The 16,336-nt window shown below is 46.6% G+C and overlaps 1 protein-coding gene across 4 annotated transcripts in view; it reads right to left on the bottom strand.

Annotated features, from left to right (window-relative positions):
- FRMD4A (FERM domain containing 4A) overlaps positions 1-16,336 on the bottom strand; it is a 281,910-nt gene that overhangs the window by 199,206 nt on the left and 66,368 nt on the right. Inside the window, exon 1 of one of the 4 annotated variants that reach the window (XM_030959640.1) lies at positions 15,066-15,429. The exons of 1 other annotated variant lie outside the window; for it this stretch is intronic. In XM_030959640.1, the coding sequence (XP_030815500.1) occupies positions 15,066-15,131 (66 nt within the window). In that variant the 5' untranslated portion in view covers positions 15,132-15,429. Of the gene's footprint in view, positions 1-2,188; positions 2,606-15,065; positions 15,430-16,336 lie in introns of those variants that run through there. 2 more of the 4 variants (XM_030959641.1, XM_030959639.1) reach the window with 2 other exon arrangements.

The raw sequence follows: 16,336 nt of genomic DNA, 5'->3' as shown, positions 1-16,336 counted from the left end.
TGGTGAGGCACTGGCACAGGTTGCTCAGAGAAGTTGTGGATGCCCATCCCTGGAAGTGCTCAGGGCCAGGTTTCCTGAGAAACCTGATGGGGGCATCCTACCCATAATGGGGGGTCAGAATGAGATGATCTTTAAGGTCCCTTCCAACCCAGACATTCTACAGTTTTGTGATTTGTCTCTGCTCAGCCTCAGGCACAGTCTGCGTAAAACCACGAGCCACTCCAGACAGGGAGGGACCCCCTGTGGCCATCAGCAGCACAGGATGGTGGCCCTGCAGCAGCTGAGAGCTCACTCTGGATGGAAAATCATCTGCCCCCTTGCAGGAAGCCGCCTTGGGAGGGGACACCACCCTCTGCTCCCTTGCAGGAACCCTTGTGGACACCACGCTCTGCCTGCCCACCGTGGCAAGAGCAGCTGCAAACCACCAGGTGCCAGCCCTGACCCAGTGGCAGCAGTGCCAGGCAGGGAACAGGGACACAATAAAACCTGACCCAAGGCAGGTTAAGGCATCAGGGCTGTCTGCCCTGGGCCCCCTCAGGATGAGCATCTTGAACCACAAAGCCCAAATTTACCAGGAGGGACATTTCTGAATGCTCTCCAAAGCAACAGCCCACAATCAAACAATAGCAGGCCAAAGCTGTGTGAATAATTGATTATCTTTGGTTTGCTTGACGGACTGGAAAGGCAAAGGAAATATTTTTCAGGTTGACACAAAGTTATTCTACTTTCTCTTCTGCCAAATGGAGGGGAAAGAAAAACAAACAACAAAAAGGATTTGCGTTTAACCGAAACATTTTTCGAACAGCTTTTAATTTTTGAGATTTTTCTCATGTTCCTTAAAAAAACCCAAGGAATTTTTCTAAATGAAATTACACTCCTTTTGAAAGAAAAAATGCAGGAAAAAAATTGGTTTGAAATGTGCAAAGCAGATTTTTTTTTTTTTTGAGTGCAACAGACTTGAAGTAAACTCACAGGTGGCTGCAGCTGCAGCCAGGCTGCTTTTCAGCAAAACAGAAGCCTGAAGCAAAGGCTCTCCTCTGTCCTGGGTGAAAGGACCAACTCTGAGCCACTCTGGGCTTGTAGAGCTTCTACACTTTGCCCCTTGCCCACCCATGGGGCACTCAGCCCAAAACCCCAGTGGGCAGGAATGAGCAGAGGGTGCCTGTTCCTTTGAGCTGACCACTGTTTGGGGGTATCAGCAGTGACAAGCTGGGCTGTGAGTGTGTGTGCAAGGTGTCCCTGTCCCCTGGGAGCTGTGCTGGCCCTGCCAGCTCTGTCAGAGGCAGCTCAGCAGGCAAAGGCAGCCTGAGAGCACCTGGTGTGTGCCAGCTGTGCACTCAGTGTGTGCTCTGGGGGTGTCTGAGCCCCTGTCCCAGCTGCTGCTCCTTTGCCAGCCCATCAAGGTGTCAGGAGCCCCTGCTTCCCTGGGCACTGCTGCTGGGTGATGTGCTTCCAACTAATCAAAGGCACTATTGCAGCTTTCCTGGGATCCCCTGCTACTCCTGCTGCAGCAGGAAAGCAGCAGCAGCCTGCCTTGGCTGTCCAGGGACAGCCCTGGGGTGTCACCTCAGCTGCCACCAGTTAGAGGGACCCTGTGCACTGCAGAACCCTCACTGCCACCAGCGCTCACTGAGTGTCTCAGCTGGGACAGACACTGCTGGGCATCTCTGCTCAGTGACACAGAGCCCTTCCACACCACCCTCAGCTTTCCTCTGGTGTTCATTATTTGACATTTATTATTATTATTATTATTATTATTATTATTATTATTATTATATAATTATTATTATTTGCTCCCCACTGCTACAGGTCAGTGCTGCCATATGCCATCATGCTCTTCTCTCAGTGAGTATTGAATATTTGAAACTGCTTTTTTTTTTTTTCCACAAATTATTACCCCAACAATTGCCACAGAGTATTTAACTAGTTACATTTGTTGTAGGTTATCTTACAGTTCCTTCTGGCACTAATTTCCACTCTAAGTCACCACACAGCCCCTGACAAGTATTAACTCCCATTCATCAGCTCACGGGTCCCACCAACAGTAATTCCTGCCATGGCACACACCAGCAGCAATTTCTTCACACCATGACATAATCCCTGTTAGCTCTGACTACTAACAGGGCTATCAAATGGCACCCTCCTCATCCTCTGGGCATGCATTCAGGACAAAGAAATCATGGCTTACCCTCTCCACACTGCGTCTCCTCAGTGATCCATATGGAATTTTGAATAAAAGTCTTCGGGTCCTACCCGGAGTCACAGCTGCCTGCACTACCATAGTGCAGAGCTAACTCATCTGTGTGTGTGTGTGAGAGAGAGAGAGCTCACAGCACTCACAGGCTTCCCTTGAAATAACTTACAGTCTCATCTAGATTTCCCAACTATCAAATAGCTGAGTGGGTTTTCACATCAGACCATATGAGTCAAGATGTGGCTGGTTTGAAAGAAGGAGGGGGGAAATGGGAAAAAAAATTAAAAAAAGGAAACCCCAAGCCTTTTAACCTTAACAACATGCTTCAAGCAGCATATCTTTAGCTTCCTTCTGTTTCTTGGTGTGGTTTGCTCAGCAGGATTGCTGTGCCATAGTGGTGGAAGAATTAAGCTTCTGGGGAGAATGTTCCAAAAACGTCAAGCCCGCTTCTTGTTGCTACAGATGGTAACCAGGTCAGTTGTCTAATCAAAGCTCTATCTGAGTTATTGTACGTTTTGCCATGTGACTGCAGACCCCTCTGGTTTGCTGTACAGTAGATCACATGTCCATCTTAAAAAGAATATCTGGTGTATCACCATCTGGTGCAGAGATTAGTGTTAATTCCTGGGTTCAGATATTCCTCCCTCCTGGATGCTGGGAAGCACAGAGCCAGAGCAGAGGGCTCAGGCAGCTCCTCTGGGCTGCTCAGCTGAACTGAGGGCTCACAGATCCAGGCTCTGTGTGGCACAGAGCAGCACATGCATTGGGACAGAGAACAGGCAGTACCACTCACATCCACATCACTCAAAGCCTGGTGGGTGATGCCTGCAGCTTCTGTGTGTACTCACTCCCTTACAAAAATGATTGTGTTGCAGTCTGTGATTGTGAAGTGTTACTTTCAGGAAGTCACTCTCAGTGTCTACTTCTTTTCTTTTTTTCCTCTCTTATAAAACCACTTCAGAGGTTAGAAAAGTTTGAAACTTTATTTACGCTCCAAATCATACACACATGCTTTGGAAAGGGGAAAAATACTTCCCCTTCCCACAGACTTTCCATAAGAGCAGGAGCTGTCCTAAAGCAGCCAGGTATAAAGCTGTGCTCTTATAGGAAAGTGTTTTGGGTGTTGTGTTCATTTCCATACTCTGTTGGAGGTATTGGTCCACATGCAGTTTAGAGTTAATGTGGGCAAAGTGGGAGCTTCTCAACCCAGCAATTCCTGAGTGGTACTTTGAATTTGCCCAGTAAAATGGAAAAGATGTTGGCCCATGTCCTTTTCCTTGAAGCAGTCTTGCTGGGAGAGCAAAAATCTGCTGAGTTGGAGAGCCAGTCCCTTCCTCCATGTATTGTTCTCATTTTAATGCAAAACTAAAAATACTTTGTTTTGATCCAAGTCCAAAAGCTGGGATGAAGGTGTTAGGGACATGACATTAAAGCAACCATTTCAAATAAAAAAAAGAGAAACTCTATCTGCTGAGCATATGTACATGCATTAAAACCAGTCAAAGAAAAAAAACAACTGCAGCTTGATGTGGGAAACTCTAAATATTAAAACAATTGGCCTTTGTTCATAATGAGTTCCATATGTGTCTTGCCAAAGAGAGTGAAAGAGACAGGAAAAGATGGAAATATCTTAAGCATGACTGACTTATATAGGTTCTTTATGTGGAATAGGTGTACAGTTAAGGTCTCTGCTTCTTGCAGGTTTTTTTAATGATTGTTAGTGCCCCCCTGCTATCTCACAGCCTGCCTACCCCTTCTTGTCAAGCATGAAGGGGTTGGCATTTCCCAGGGGGAGCCTTTGCCTGCATCAGCAGAGCCCCTGGGACTGTCTGCTGGAGAAACAGGGCAAAGGTGGCAGCAATTAGCCCTGCTGGGAGCTTTTCCTGAATAAAACCTGAGTCATGCCTGACTCAGGACCTCGGGGGTGAGTGTTTCATCAAGAGCAGAGGAGCAAAGGTGTCCCTGTTCACCCCATCCTGCCCACACCAGCCCCCTTCCCCAGGAGCTCTCTTATTCCTGCAAGCCTGTTCTCCTTCCTGCAGGTCTAACTCATGGAAATAGCAGCTCTGTAGATAGAAATTTATCCACTAGAGGGGACAAAGAGCCACTAGACACATGGAGATGTGTCTGTAATCCATCAGGCTCAAGACCAGGCACAGACAGTCCAGTGGTACCAGCATGAAACACCACACACTGATATTCTCCACAGGGGAAAGGGGAGCATTCATTCAGTCATTTCCACAAACCTCAAGTGTTTCTGCCTGGATTTTTAGGTCCTGCCAATGAAATGCAAATCTGTGTATTGCTCAAGGCAGCTGAATGGTAATAAAAATACTCTTCTTTACAGGAAACATCTTGCACACGTGAAAAGTAGAAGAAACCCATCCATTTTCATGTTACTGGAGCCAATTCCAGTAAGGTCCCCATATATCCCACTGGGCCTGACTCCCTGCTCCATGATGGCACCATGTGGAGGGTGGCAGCACAGCACTCTGGCTTTTCTTCTGCTCCAGAACTGCAGCCCAGGCACAACTCTGTGGGTGCCCTCCAGGTAAAACTGGAGACCTGGACCCATGATGACACTTTCTCCTGTTTCATTCCTCATTTCCCAGGGGATATGAACCTGGAGAAAGGAAGCCAAACCTTAATCATCAGCACTGTGGAAACCATCCAGGAGGATGAGATGTTTGCTTTATATTTTTTCTTCAAAGCATATTGGTAGGCAGCTGTACAGGGCAGTCTGCTAGAATTCGTTTGATAGGTTGCCTAGAGGTAATAATGTAAAACTTGCTCCCATGAGGGTCTTTCTAGCTGTTCCCAGAGGGTGAGTTTGGGTGTTTGTGGCAGGAATAAGCATATCCAAGGGCACTTCAGCCCATGGAGATCCCCCTTTCCCATTTAGGGGGCTACAGATGCAGATTGAGATGACCAAGCTCATCACTGAATCTTCATTTAACTGCACTGTCTGCACAGACCATCTCCAGCTGAACAGAACAGTAGGAAATAGATCCCCAAATATTGTAAGGGACCATCCTGACCTTGCCTCCACAGACCCCCAGAAGGGACACACTGTATTTACTAACTGCTGAAAGACAAGGCTCTTTAAAGCAGTGGATGCTTTTCAGTACTAATTGCAGGCTGCCAGGAGCAGTGGGTTGTGGTAACAATGCATCACAGGAAAGTATAGCCAATGCATTGCTATTTGGACTAGATTTCTTTTTTGGTCTTTAATGAAAAGGAGAGAGGAACCATTTACTGCTGCAAAGTGTGTCTTATATTTGCAACACAGGAGTCAAGTTTCAAGTCAGGGTACTCCCAGCAGAGATCAATGAATGGAAACCAGTGACAGCAGAGGCACAGACTGAAATGCAGTGAGTGGTATCCATCAGATCTATCAATAAGACATTGTATTGTAAAATTGAAAAGTCACTCACTACAGAAAAATCCACTTAAGTCTGGTATTCCATGAAGACACAAGTATGGCAACAGATTGAGGGGGAAATAAGGATAATTTGCAGCTCCTGGCAGTATTTTCCACCCTGGACAATATCTATGGTTTGTCAGTAGCAAAGCCAAATTCTTCCCTGGAGCCCTGATAGGGAAACCACTTCTATTTGAGCTCTTTAGCAGCTCCTATTTATCTTTGTGGGATTTCTTACTTCCCACTGTAAGCAATCCTACCTTGCTATTCTGCTGGAAAGACGAGGAGAACAGAGCTTCCCCAGAGCTTTGGGGCTGCAAACCCTACAGTGACTTAGCTTACATTTTATTGCACTCAGAATCAGCCTGCAAAGGAAATTGCCTTGTTGGGAGTGAAAGATGTGCAGAGGTTGTCATTGCAAATCCTGCTTGCCTTTGATTTAAAAAAAAGCTAGACAATTTTCCAGTCTTACATGGTGTTTTACAGAGAAATGTTATGATCACTCTAGCCTGGGGAGGGATGTGGGAAAACACACTGGGTGCAGCTCCATTCCCATGTGAGTCCTTTCCATCAGAGCTGGCAATAACCCAGCAGCTTGCAGGGGTGAGAGAGAGAGAGAGAGGCTCTTTGTGGTAACCCCAGGCACAGAAAGCCTGGGGGCTTCCCCTGTGTGTGGCAGGGCTGTGTCACATCAGGAGCCACTGCACCATCCTGTCCCTGTCTCCCCTGGGCAAGCAGTGCATGGGAGTGCCTTTGCTGTGTGCAGGGTGGATATGGGGGTCAGCCCCACTCTGGAGCAGAGATTTGTGCTTTGTTTCTCTCTGTTTTGGTGCTCTGGGTCATGCAGTGATCAGGGTGGTGTTGGATTGCACGTGCAGGCGCGCATCTCCATCACTTGGACCAGCAAAGGCCATGGGGAATTTGGGCTCCTGTCGCAAATTTACATTGTGCTGCAGCATGGTTGTTTAACCACCTGCAGTTCACAGATATGTTGGTGGGTCTGACTAGCATAAGCCTAATCAGAAACCCAGAACCAAGCCCTTCTGGGCTCATATCTGATGCACATTGCTGTAGGTTGACACAGAATGTTATGTCAGGTGCTCCTAAATGTCCTCATTCTCTGGCATTCCATTATTTATTCCATAAATATCTGCATGGTTGCCCATCAGCTGCTCTGTGTACCTCAGCCTTGGGTGTTCATGGCAGAGCAGAGTGTGAAGCCCAGGATGTCACCTGCTGAGCCTGGTGACACCCAGCCAAGCACTCAGATCCATCAGCTGCTGTATCCACCAAGCCAGCAAGTTCTTGGCTCAGCCCCTACTGCAAACCATGACACAGGTGTAGACACCCCAGGAAATATCTTCAGGAAAGAGGACAGAGCAACCTACACTTTTCTTCTTCCCCTTCTGCCACCAGGCAGGCTGCCCCAGAGCTGCCTCCATCCCACTCCAGTTCTCCTCTGCCTCCTCTGACCTCCCTGGTCCTGGCTGGGAAGGTGGTCCCAGTCTTGGAGCACCCAAGGCAGGTGGGCTCCTGGAAAACCCTGTCCAGAAGAACAGCAGCAGATAGCAAGCAGGGCCTCTGCTAGATGGAAGGAGATTTCCCTTGGGTTTTAGTGTGCTGGCAGGTCAGTTCTTTTCCCACATAACTCACAGAGACGGTAATTAATTAGGGAGGGAGCTCGCCTGACCCCACTGCCCTGGAGACACGCCCCTGTAAACATCACAGAGGGATTGAAGGGGCCACCTCTGACTTCCAGGGCTAACATAAACAAAGGAGGAGATGTTTGGCAACACCAGCACATTCCCACATGGAGGCTGTGCAGCAGAGGAGGGTGTGATGCACACACGAGCTCTTAGCTGGGGGATGGCTGCACAATATTTCTGCTGGGGGTCTGGTCTAAAGCCATTGCAAATCCTGCTCACTGCAATGGATGTGTGAATACTTGGTGTGTCTCAGTATCAAATCTTAAAATGTGAGCAGGCTGTTCCTGTGGATTGCTCAGCGCTGCTGATTTGCTTCAATTCCTGAAGAAATAGGGGCGTGCTCAGCACGGCATGGAAGGTACTCAGCCTTGAGCTTGATTTAAGCCCTAAACAGGATATGTGACATATGGACTATGCCAAACACTGTGAAGATAAATGCTTCTTTGTTCTGTGCAATTTTCTCTCTTTTAAAACTTCATCCTTGTTGCACTGCTTTGATTAATCTTAATATATTGTGGGAAAGCATATGTGTCTGTGTAAGGGAAGGAGAGAGAGCTATGTTGCCCCAAGAGAAAGCCACATGAATAGCAGAGAGACCAACATGTCCCTAAAGAAAGGAGGGAAGTGGAAGACCCCTGAGAGATGTTACAAGGGGTTTTTTTCAAGCTTTGCCAGACTTGGTAAACAGCTTCTCAGACAAATTATGTTTTTAGCTGAGGTCTAGCAGGCTTGGAATAATGATAATTTTCTCCAAGTGAGGAGAAAACTGCATCAAGCTGAAAGAGGAGCTGCTAACATTGGCAAAGTACAAACCCAAATTGGTTGTGTTTTGTGTGTATTTCCTGGGCAGATGAAGAAATGTGAAAAGTTTGACTCTCTGGATCTTCAGTCTTGGAATCCTGGAGCCTCCCCCTGTAATCCCTATCTGTTCATACAACAGCCTAGCCCAGCTGTAGGACACACCTGAAGGGGCATTGACCTCTCCTAACTTTGGGCCCTTTATGTGAGGTTGTCACTTGGACTCCTTTTGTCATAGCTGGAAGGAAATGGGCACTTGCAAGGTTTGAGACGCCAGACCTGCTTTAGCTGCTTGTTTTACTGGGAGTTGAATGGAACCTGAAAGTGTCAATGTGTCCCACCAATTATGACACCAACATGACAACTAGCCACTCTTTGTCTGCCTTGCCAGCTCTCAGAGGCTCTCCTCTGTCTCTTGGTAGCTGTATTTAATTACCTTGTGTTTGCTCACGTCCCTTTTGGCATTCACCCTCCCAGCTCTTCATTCTCACTGTCTCGTGTCTGTGTGTTGTTCAGCATGGCTGGCCAAGCCTAGGCTGCTCCACAGAGCTCTGCTGTTCCCCAAAGGCTCTCTGAGGGTCAGCAGCACAACCTGACTCTGCTGGAAGTGAGATGGGAGCTCTCTGCAGCTGATGGCACCATGTGGAGGGTGGCAGCACAGCACTCTGGCTTTTCTTCTGCTCCAGGACTGTCCATGGCTGCTGGATTCCTGGCTTGGCTCAAAAAATGACTCAACAAACTCATAAAAGGACATCTACTGTGGGCTGGTAAATTTGAAGGTGCTACTTGTGGGTCATGAAAGCCTTGAGTACAAGGAACTGGTTGTTGAAAGGTAACTGTGGGAGTTGTGGTTGTGCATTTACCCTCTTTTAGAGCTGTCTGTAGGGAGCTAATGTTATCTGCTGCTCAAGACATGGAGCTGGACTACGTCATTCACTGGGAAGACCTGATGTGATTATTTTTCATTTCTCAGTTTCAGAAGTGTCTATACAAAACCTGAGGCAAGCTGCTTAATTAGATCTCTTTAATGGCACAATCCTGCTAAGCAACCTCAGCTTTTACTGCAGGTCAAGGGGCCTGATTCTGCCTCTCTTCTCTGCACTGCCATAACTCATGCTGACTCCAGTGGTGGAGGGTAAAGCTTTAAATCTCCTGCAAACTGGAAACTGAGGAAAAATTGGGGGATGCTGTTGTTGCCAGAGAGAAACTCATTAGGAGCTGCTTCAAATAACCAATTTCTCAGATAAATAAACACATGGAAATACCCATTATATTGCAGGGGGTGAGGTTAGCACCCACACTTCTGCATTATGCATGATTTGTGACTGCTCTGGGTACAAACTTGCTTCTTGCACTTCGATTAGCAAGCCCTGGCAGCCTGGCAAAGCCACACAATTTACTGCTGCTGCAGAGGTTAATGGATCACTTTACATGTTGATAGTGTCTTATTATTACAATGGTTATTAAGAAAAATGTGAGACAGACACCAGGAGTCGATAGCAACTGCAAGAATGTTTGTTTGATTGCTGCAGGGAGGGGAACTGCTGTTGCAGGGCTCGTGGTGCAAATGGTGGTTGAGTTCATCACAACCACCTTCCTGCACCCCTCCTGCCTCCAGAGTGTCCTCAGCCCAGCCACGAGGATGGCCACTGTTTACTAGGGTTGATGGCATGAGAAAATAGGAAGGTTAATGGTATAATTGCCCAAAGAATGGACAATTTTCACAGCTGTCCATGCCAGAGCATGCTAGGACTAGATCCAAAGTCACACTTCATGCTTGGCATCAGAGATCTGTGAGACATTGATAGCTGGATTATTCTGCAATAATGTGGAGTTTTATGCTCTGGAGGGAACAAATCACCAAACTGAACTTCTGGAAGTTGTATTTCTACTCCTTTCTAAGTGGAAAGATGGAAAAGGAGGCTGCTTAAATGGCTCCATGTCCCTCTGTCTCAGCTTCTCTATCTGTAAGATGAAAAATCATCAGTGCTGATTCTATTGTTGTTTCACTATTATTAATAAAGAGCCAGGTCAACTAAATGCCCCTCCCTTCCCAGTTTAGTTTTAAGAGCTGGAGTCTGTGGGTATTGGTAGCCACCACTCCAAGTCCTTATGGGGACATGATGGCCTTGTCCCCCTCATAGTGCCACCCCCATTGCCCAAGTCCACCGGGGAGCTCTGTCTCCTGTGGTGCCACTGGCCAAGAGAGCTGATCCTCATTTCAGACCCTTCAGTCTTAGCATCTGAGTCCCTCTCTTTCAAATATCCAGCTGCAGATCTGCCTGCATACAGGAATTGGACTCCCACCTTAATTCCATTTCATCCCAGGTAATTTCTTCTGACTGAGTGTCATACTCTTGGTACCTAGGTGTTAACTCTGCCAGAACCTGACAACGTGGGGAGGGAGAAGAGCAGCTCTTTCTCTGGGTGATGGAGGAGGCTGGAGCATGGCAAATCTGGATTGCTGCATCCAGCCAGGGCAGAGCAATCACAGCCCCTCCCCATGCCAGAAAGCCCTCACAAATTTAATTTCATAAGCTACTCTCATATATATATATATATACATGTAGGCTATATATGTAGATATAGGTATTTAAAAATAGATTTTAAATATTTTTATATAGACATATATACATATACATGTAAGTATATATTTTTTCTGTGGAGTGTGATGGGAAGAAGCCTGAGGAGCCAGCTGTGAAAACAGATGTTTGCAGGAATGTAGAAGGAGATATGGAGTGTACTGTGGATATGAAAGGATGTGTTTGGATGGGCTCTAAGGCCCCAGGAACCATTGGAGATAAATTGCCTGTTGTATTCCAGGTGATACCTGGAGTAGGCCAGCACACAAGGTTCATGGTTTAAAGACTTCATCTGAAGAGTTTTTTTCTCCCCTGGGATATCCACTGCAGCTCCATCATGTCTAGCCTCAGTCTCCTTTTGATGCCAGCTGATGTTTGACTACCTCAGGCTCACTTTCCTAACAGGATTATTATCCCTTAACTTGTTTGCTTGAAAGTCTGTTTTTAGCAGGTCTAAAGCCACATCCACAATGCAAGGAAAAGCATTCCCTGGTGGGGCAAGCTCCACAACCCTTCTCACTTTCAACCCCTTCCTGACATCCCATGCATGCTGGGCATGGTATACCCTGGAGGTTTGCTCTACCTGCCCTAAGGCAAGGCCTGGAAGGCAGCAACGTTGATCCTGAGGTTTCCCTCAAAGGTCTCATTCACAGACTGCTCAAGGATACTCAGTGTATCCAGATGCAAGGAGAGCTTAGCTCAGGGATGCCTTTTGCAAGCTATGAAACCAGGATTCAGAGCCTGCATTTCATCTCCAGGCTCCCTTTCCCCTGCAGCACACCCCAGGGACCTGCTGAGCTTGTCCCTGCACTGCCCCCCTGCTTTGGTCCCTGTCTGTCTGTCTGTCCAGCTCTCTGCAGGCAGCCAAGCCCCAGCTGATGGAGCAGCAGCCCGCCGGTGATGACAGCTAATTATCAAATGTCATGTCAGGGGCTTCCCTTTTATCTCATCTCATCCAGCCCAGCAGAGCTCTCCAGTGCCCTTTGGAAACAGGGGAAGGAAGTGTCAGAGCAGCACCAGCTGCTTCTCTGATAGCAGGATGACAACGTGGCCAGAACAGCCTGTCCTGGAAGGAAGTGGCAGCTCGTGCCATGTAGATGCTAATCTCTGGTCTCCACAAAAAGAAAGGAAAAAATTGTTTTAAAAATTGTTCTCATGTAATACTAGCTTTCCAGAGGAAGCATTTAACACATCTGCTGGCAAGGCTTGCCATCACCCCTGCAGAACAGCTGAATTCACTCCAGGTGAGTTCCTGCAGGAGAATTTAGCTAAAAACTTGTCCAGAGAAAAACTGGCCTGATCCTGTAGTTTTTCTTCAGTCTGCATTAGTGCAGAAGCCAAGTTACACCAAGGTGTGTTAGTCTGAGCTGAGCTATGTCTCAGTTTTCCTTAGAAACTGGTGGTTGCTTCTCATTTGCTGTCTGCTGTAACCTTTTACACTGTGACCAAATGGGCTTGATAGTTTGGTACAAGCTATTAAAGTGAGCTTTGTCAGGGCCCACTGATCCAGCAATGGGTTACTGCCCCTGAGGTCCAAGAAGCATTAAAACTAAGTTTCTTTGGAAGGAAATAAAGATAACTCAAGGCTCCACAGACCACAATTTCCCAATTTTGTAAGTAATCACCTGGTTTGGAGCAGTGGAGGGCACCACAGAATTGGAAGAGGAGCATTATGGTGACAGATGGCTTCGCTCTTTCAGCAATAAACCTGACACAGATGAAGATGCATGGCTTGGAGCAGACTTCAAGATCATTCCCAGGAGGGTCCTGTTACCTCCCAGTCTGCCCACAACCCATCCAGCCCAACCAGTCTGGCCCCATGCTCCTCCCCAAAATACCCATCTTGCTGCAGCAAAACACTTGGTCATGGATCAATGACCTTGCACAAATCTGGCTGCTAGAATGCTCTGTGACAGCCAGAGCCTGAAGTTTTTCCCTTCTTTCATATTTACTTTTCTGTATCCAGTATATCCAGAGGTTATTTTTAGCATTGCTAAATGAATAGGTGGTTGAAGATCAAATGCAGCAGCAAGGCAAGGTGATGTATGAGTAAAGCCTGAAAATTGTGCCTGATAGTGGTGATTCTGCACGTGGCATTTGATCTAGATTATCCAAAATTCTTCCTGCCTTAATTCCTAGGTAGAATTTAGAAGAGTCCAGCTAGCTGCAAACGTAGTTGCTCATAAGGGAAAACTTTTTTCCTTGATTTGCATAAGGCTGGATTGGATTCCCAGCCCTGAGGTGAGATGTGAAGCCTGGAGATGCTGCCCCAGGCTGTGCAGGGCTGTGACACTGCTGCAGTGTGCCCTGCACAATGCTGCTCACACACCCCAGCTCCTCCAGAGGCAGCTGTGCCCAGGGGTGGCACAGCATGGCACTGCACAGACACGTCCCTGCATCACAATTTCAGCTCTGGATGCACTGTCCCAGCTGGGGGTGGTTCACTGGCTTTCTGGAACTATAAATTTGAGAGACCAGTTCAAAACACAGCCTGGGAAGAGCTCCACTGGTTTCACAAACTGAGGTCACCTGCACCTCTGGAGAATTTGGCCCACATTTTATTTGGCCAGCTGTCACTCTCATTGCAAAAATCACCAAACACCAAACCCAGAAGCTCAGGAGGAGACACATTTGGATGGAATCAAGATATGGACATTAAAACAGACAATGGGACATGAAGAGCCAAGAAGATATGATTACTAGGCTGTGTGGTTCCCAGCAAGACAGGAGGCTTTTCATGCCCTTCAAACACTATCAGACACTTGTAGGATTGGTCAACCTCAGTCAACCCTGATTTCTAGGTGTTGTCAGTCTCTGAGATTCTGCTTGGAACTACCCTGTGACAAAGGGCTTTAAGCACTCACTGTTCAATGTCACCTGTGCCAGGAGGGTCTCAGTCCCCCAGGTGTCAAACACCCAAATCAGTGAAGCAACACTGAGCTATAAATAGACCAAGAGGAATTGTGCTGCCAAGTTTATCCTACAGCATTTGCAAATACTCCAAAGAAAGCACTGTCCCCTTCCCACACAGAGTAACTCTCACAATGTGCTGTGGTGGTGAGAGGCAGATGTTACATCTTTGCTGGTCATGGGGATTGAAATCCTCAGGGATTTTCTCTGGGATTCACAGTGCTGAGAGCTGGGAAAAGGAGTTGAACCTAGAGCAGCAAATAAATACTAGGCTGATTCAGACATTACAGCCTAAAGAGTATTTCAGTATTTTGTGCCCCATGTAGAGGCTTTCACAGGGCAGCCTCCAATAATGTTCATCTACCCCAATCTCAGCAGCCTGGGAAAGGGGTAAAGGCACTTTCCAAAGTACTGAGAGAAGATGCCAGCACAGAGAAACTTGAATCCATTTCACAGCACAGATGGACACCTCAATAAGTGGACCACAGGCTAGAAATCTGGCAAGATCTCCTGTTTTTCACTTTTGAGTTTGATGCCTAACATTCCTCATCACTAGACCCTGAAATTTGAAATATTCCATTTAAGGGATGCCAAGAACTCTTCTGAAAATTCAGAAGGTCACTTGCCATCTTATTTCTTATAGCCTGAATTCAGAGAGTGCAGATCACCTTGGCATGACTTTTTTCACAAAGACAAATGAACTGGCAATCCCTCACTATTACTTTCCGTCCCCTCCCACCAAAAAACCTTCCAAAACATGACCATCTCTGACCTTTAGGTGAAATCCATAAAGCTGTATTGAAAAAGGCAAGAATATGTTTAGAAATGCTTTGATATTTTTAAGAAACCCTAAGATGAGATGATAAAGACAGGTTCTTATCTCAGATGTGTAGAAGCAGACCAAACATTACTTCACTGAGCTTTGATGATTCCAAGGAAGTAAACCCAGATTTACACTGGTTTAAAGAATTTGATACATCCAGGAGTCATAAACTGTATTCTCTTGAAAACACAACTGTTTTGCTTGTTCCTACATCTCTTACAAAACAACCCAAGAGTCAAATTGTAATCTAACAGCTGTCAAAATCCTGAAGTCAAGGACACTTGATGTCAAGCAATGCACAATTTCAATCTCTGTCAATGCAATAGTTTTACAGAGATATTTCTCAAACTGACCAAATCTCTCCTCCTTTTCACATCACATTTGTAGATGATACACAAAACCAGGGCAAAATCTGTCCTGTCTTGGATCTCACACTGTTCCAGTTTTGCATATTATTGCTTGCAGGAGATGCCTAAACCAAAACATATTGGTAGAGTTGGATTACACACAGTGTATGAGGAAATGCAAAGAAATTAAGTCAATGTAACACTTTGGATATGCCATAAAATTTGTATACTGCCTTCTGGATTATTGGCAACTCAATTTAAAAAGGAAATTGTGGCTTACTTACAAACACATCCATTAGTAGGTGCTCCAGCGTCACTTCAATATCCTCTAATTTAGCTGCTAAAGTCATTGTGAAGTCAAACAGAGCAAAGCTGTCAGAAGTCGCAATCCAAAGCCTCTGTGGCCAAATCTAGTTCTCAGACTGTCACAAATGAGTTTCTCACAGATAAGGAAAATCCAAGAAATCAAAAGTTAACATCAGAGTCCGGATGACGCCTGGACTCCACGCTGGCTGCCAGCCCTGCTTGCAGGACTGAGGATCATTCCATGTGTGCAGGATGGGAGCAGAAGCTGCAGCGTGTGTGCTGCCTTCCTTTCAGAGCTCCCCAGCCAGAAGCATGGAGTTATATCTGGGAAACCACAACAGAGGGAGGGAGAGACACACACAGAAGGAGAGAGAGGGGAGGAATGGAATAAACTGCCTTTGACTATGACTGATATTTATAGGACTGCTTGTTTTTGACTCCAGTCCATTTCTCTGTTCATTTCTGACCTTTCACAAATGGCCCAGCACACTGGAGCACATTGTACAAGAGGGGCAGTGGGTCCCACAGAAGTTGGCTGTGACCAGTGCTGGGCCAATTCACACAAGCACTCCATCAATAGCTCTTTGTCACAGCATGCCAGGCTCTGCGCTCCAGCAGTGACAGAGGAGAGCACAGACGTGTAAAAAACAAGGAAACAAGAGTTGTTTGGGTACTAATTCTTTCCTAAGAGTATAAATAGATCCCCTTACTCACTCCCCAAGGCACTGGCATGCAGTGGTGACTGCTGAGGTTATGTATGGCGGGGAATAACCCCAAAAAACACTGCAGGGTCTGACTCTGCAAACGCCGCTTCTGGCACATGCTCCCACCACTCACCCCTTTCAGCTCTGCAGCATCCTCATCCCCTGAGCACTTCTCAGGACTAGACCCTTCCATTTGCTGCATTTATGGGAAGTTTAAAGCATGAGCCCAAGTGCTTGCTGTTCCTCCAAGCATCTGCTCCCACTTAATGGAGAAAAGGTTTCTGCCTGCTCAGCACTTTGTAGCTCTCATAGCTCCACATGGAGTGGGAAGGTATTGATGGACATGACCCAACCAAAGCAAAACCCAGCGGAGGTTCCCTTCAAGGATTTTTCATAATGTTTACTGGAACCAACTAGAAAAGAAACTGAGGCATAAAAAGGACAAATACTGAAAGTCTTGATATGGCCAGGATCAGTGTCAAAGTCTTCTGCATCCTAGACAGTGCCAGGTTCATCAATGTGACTTTCATGATGTTCACATTGCC

This window comes from Camarhynchus parvulus, chromosome 1A, assembly GCF_901933205.1.
Source record: "Camarhynchus parvulus chromosome 1A, STF_HiC, whole genome shotgun sequence".
NCBI lineage: Eukaryota > Metazoa > Chordata > Aves > Passeriformes > Thraupidae > Camarhynchus > Camarhynchus parvulus.
Note: the sequence above shows the minus strand (reverse complement) of the source record. Positions and strands in the feature narration are given on the sequence as shown.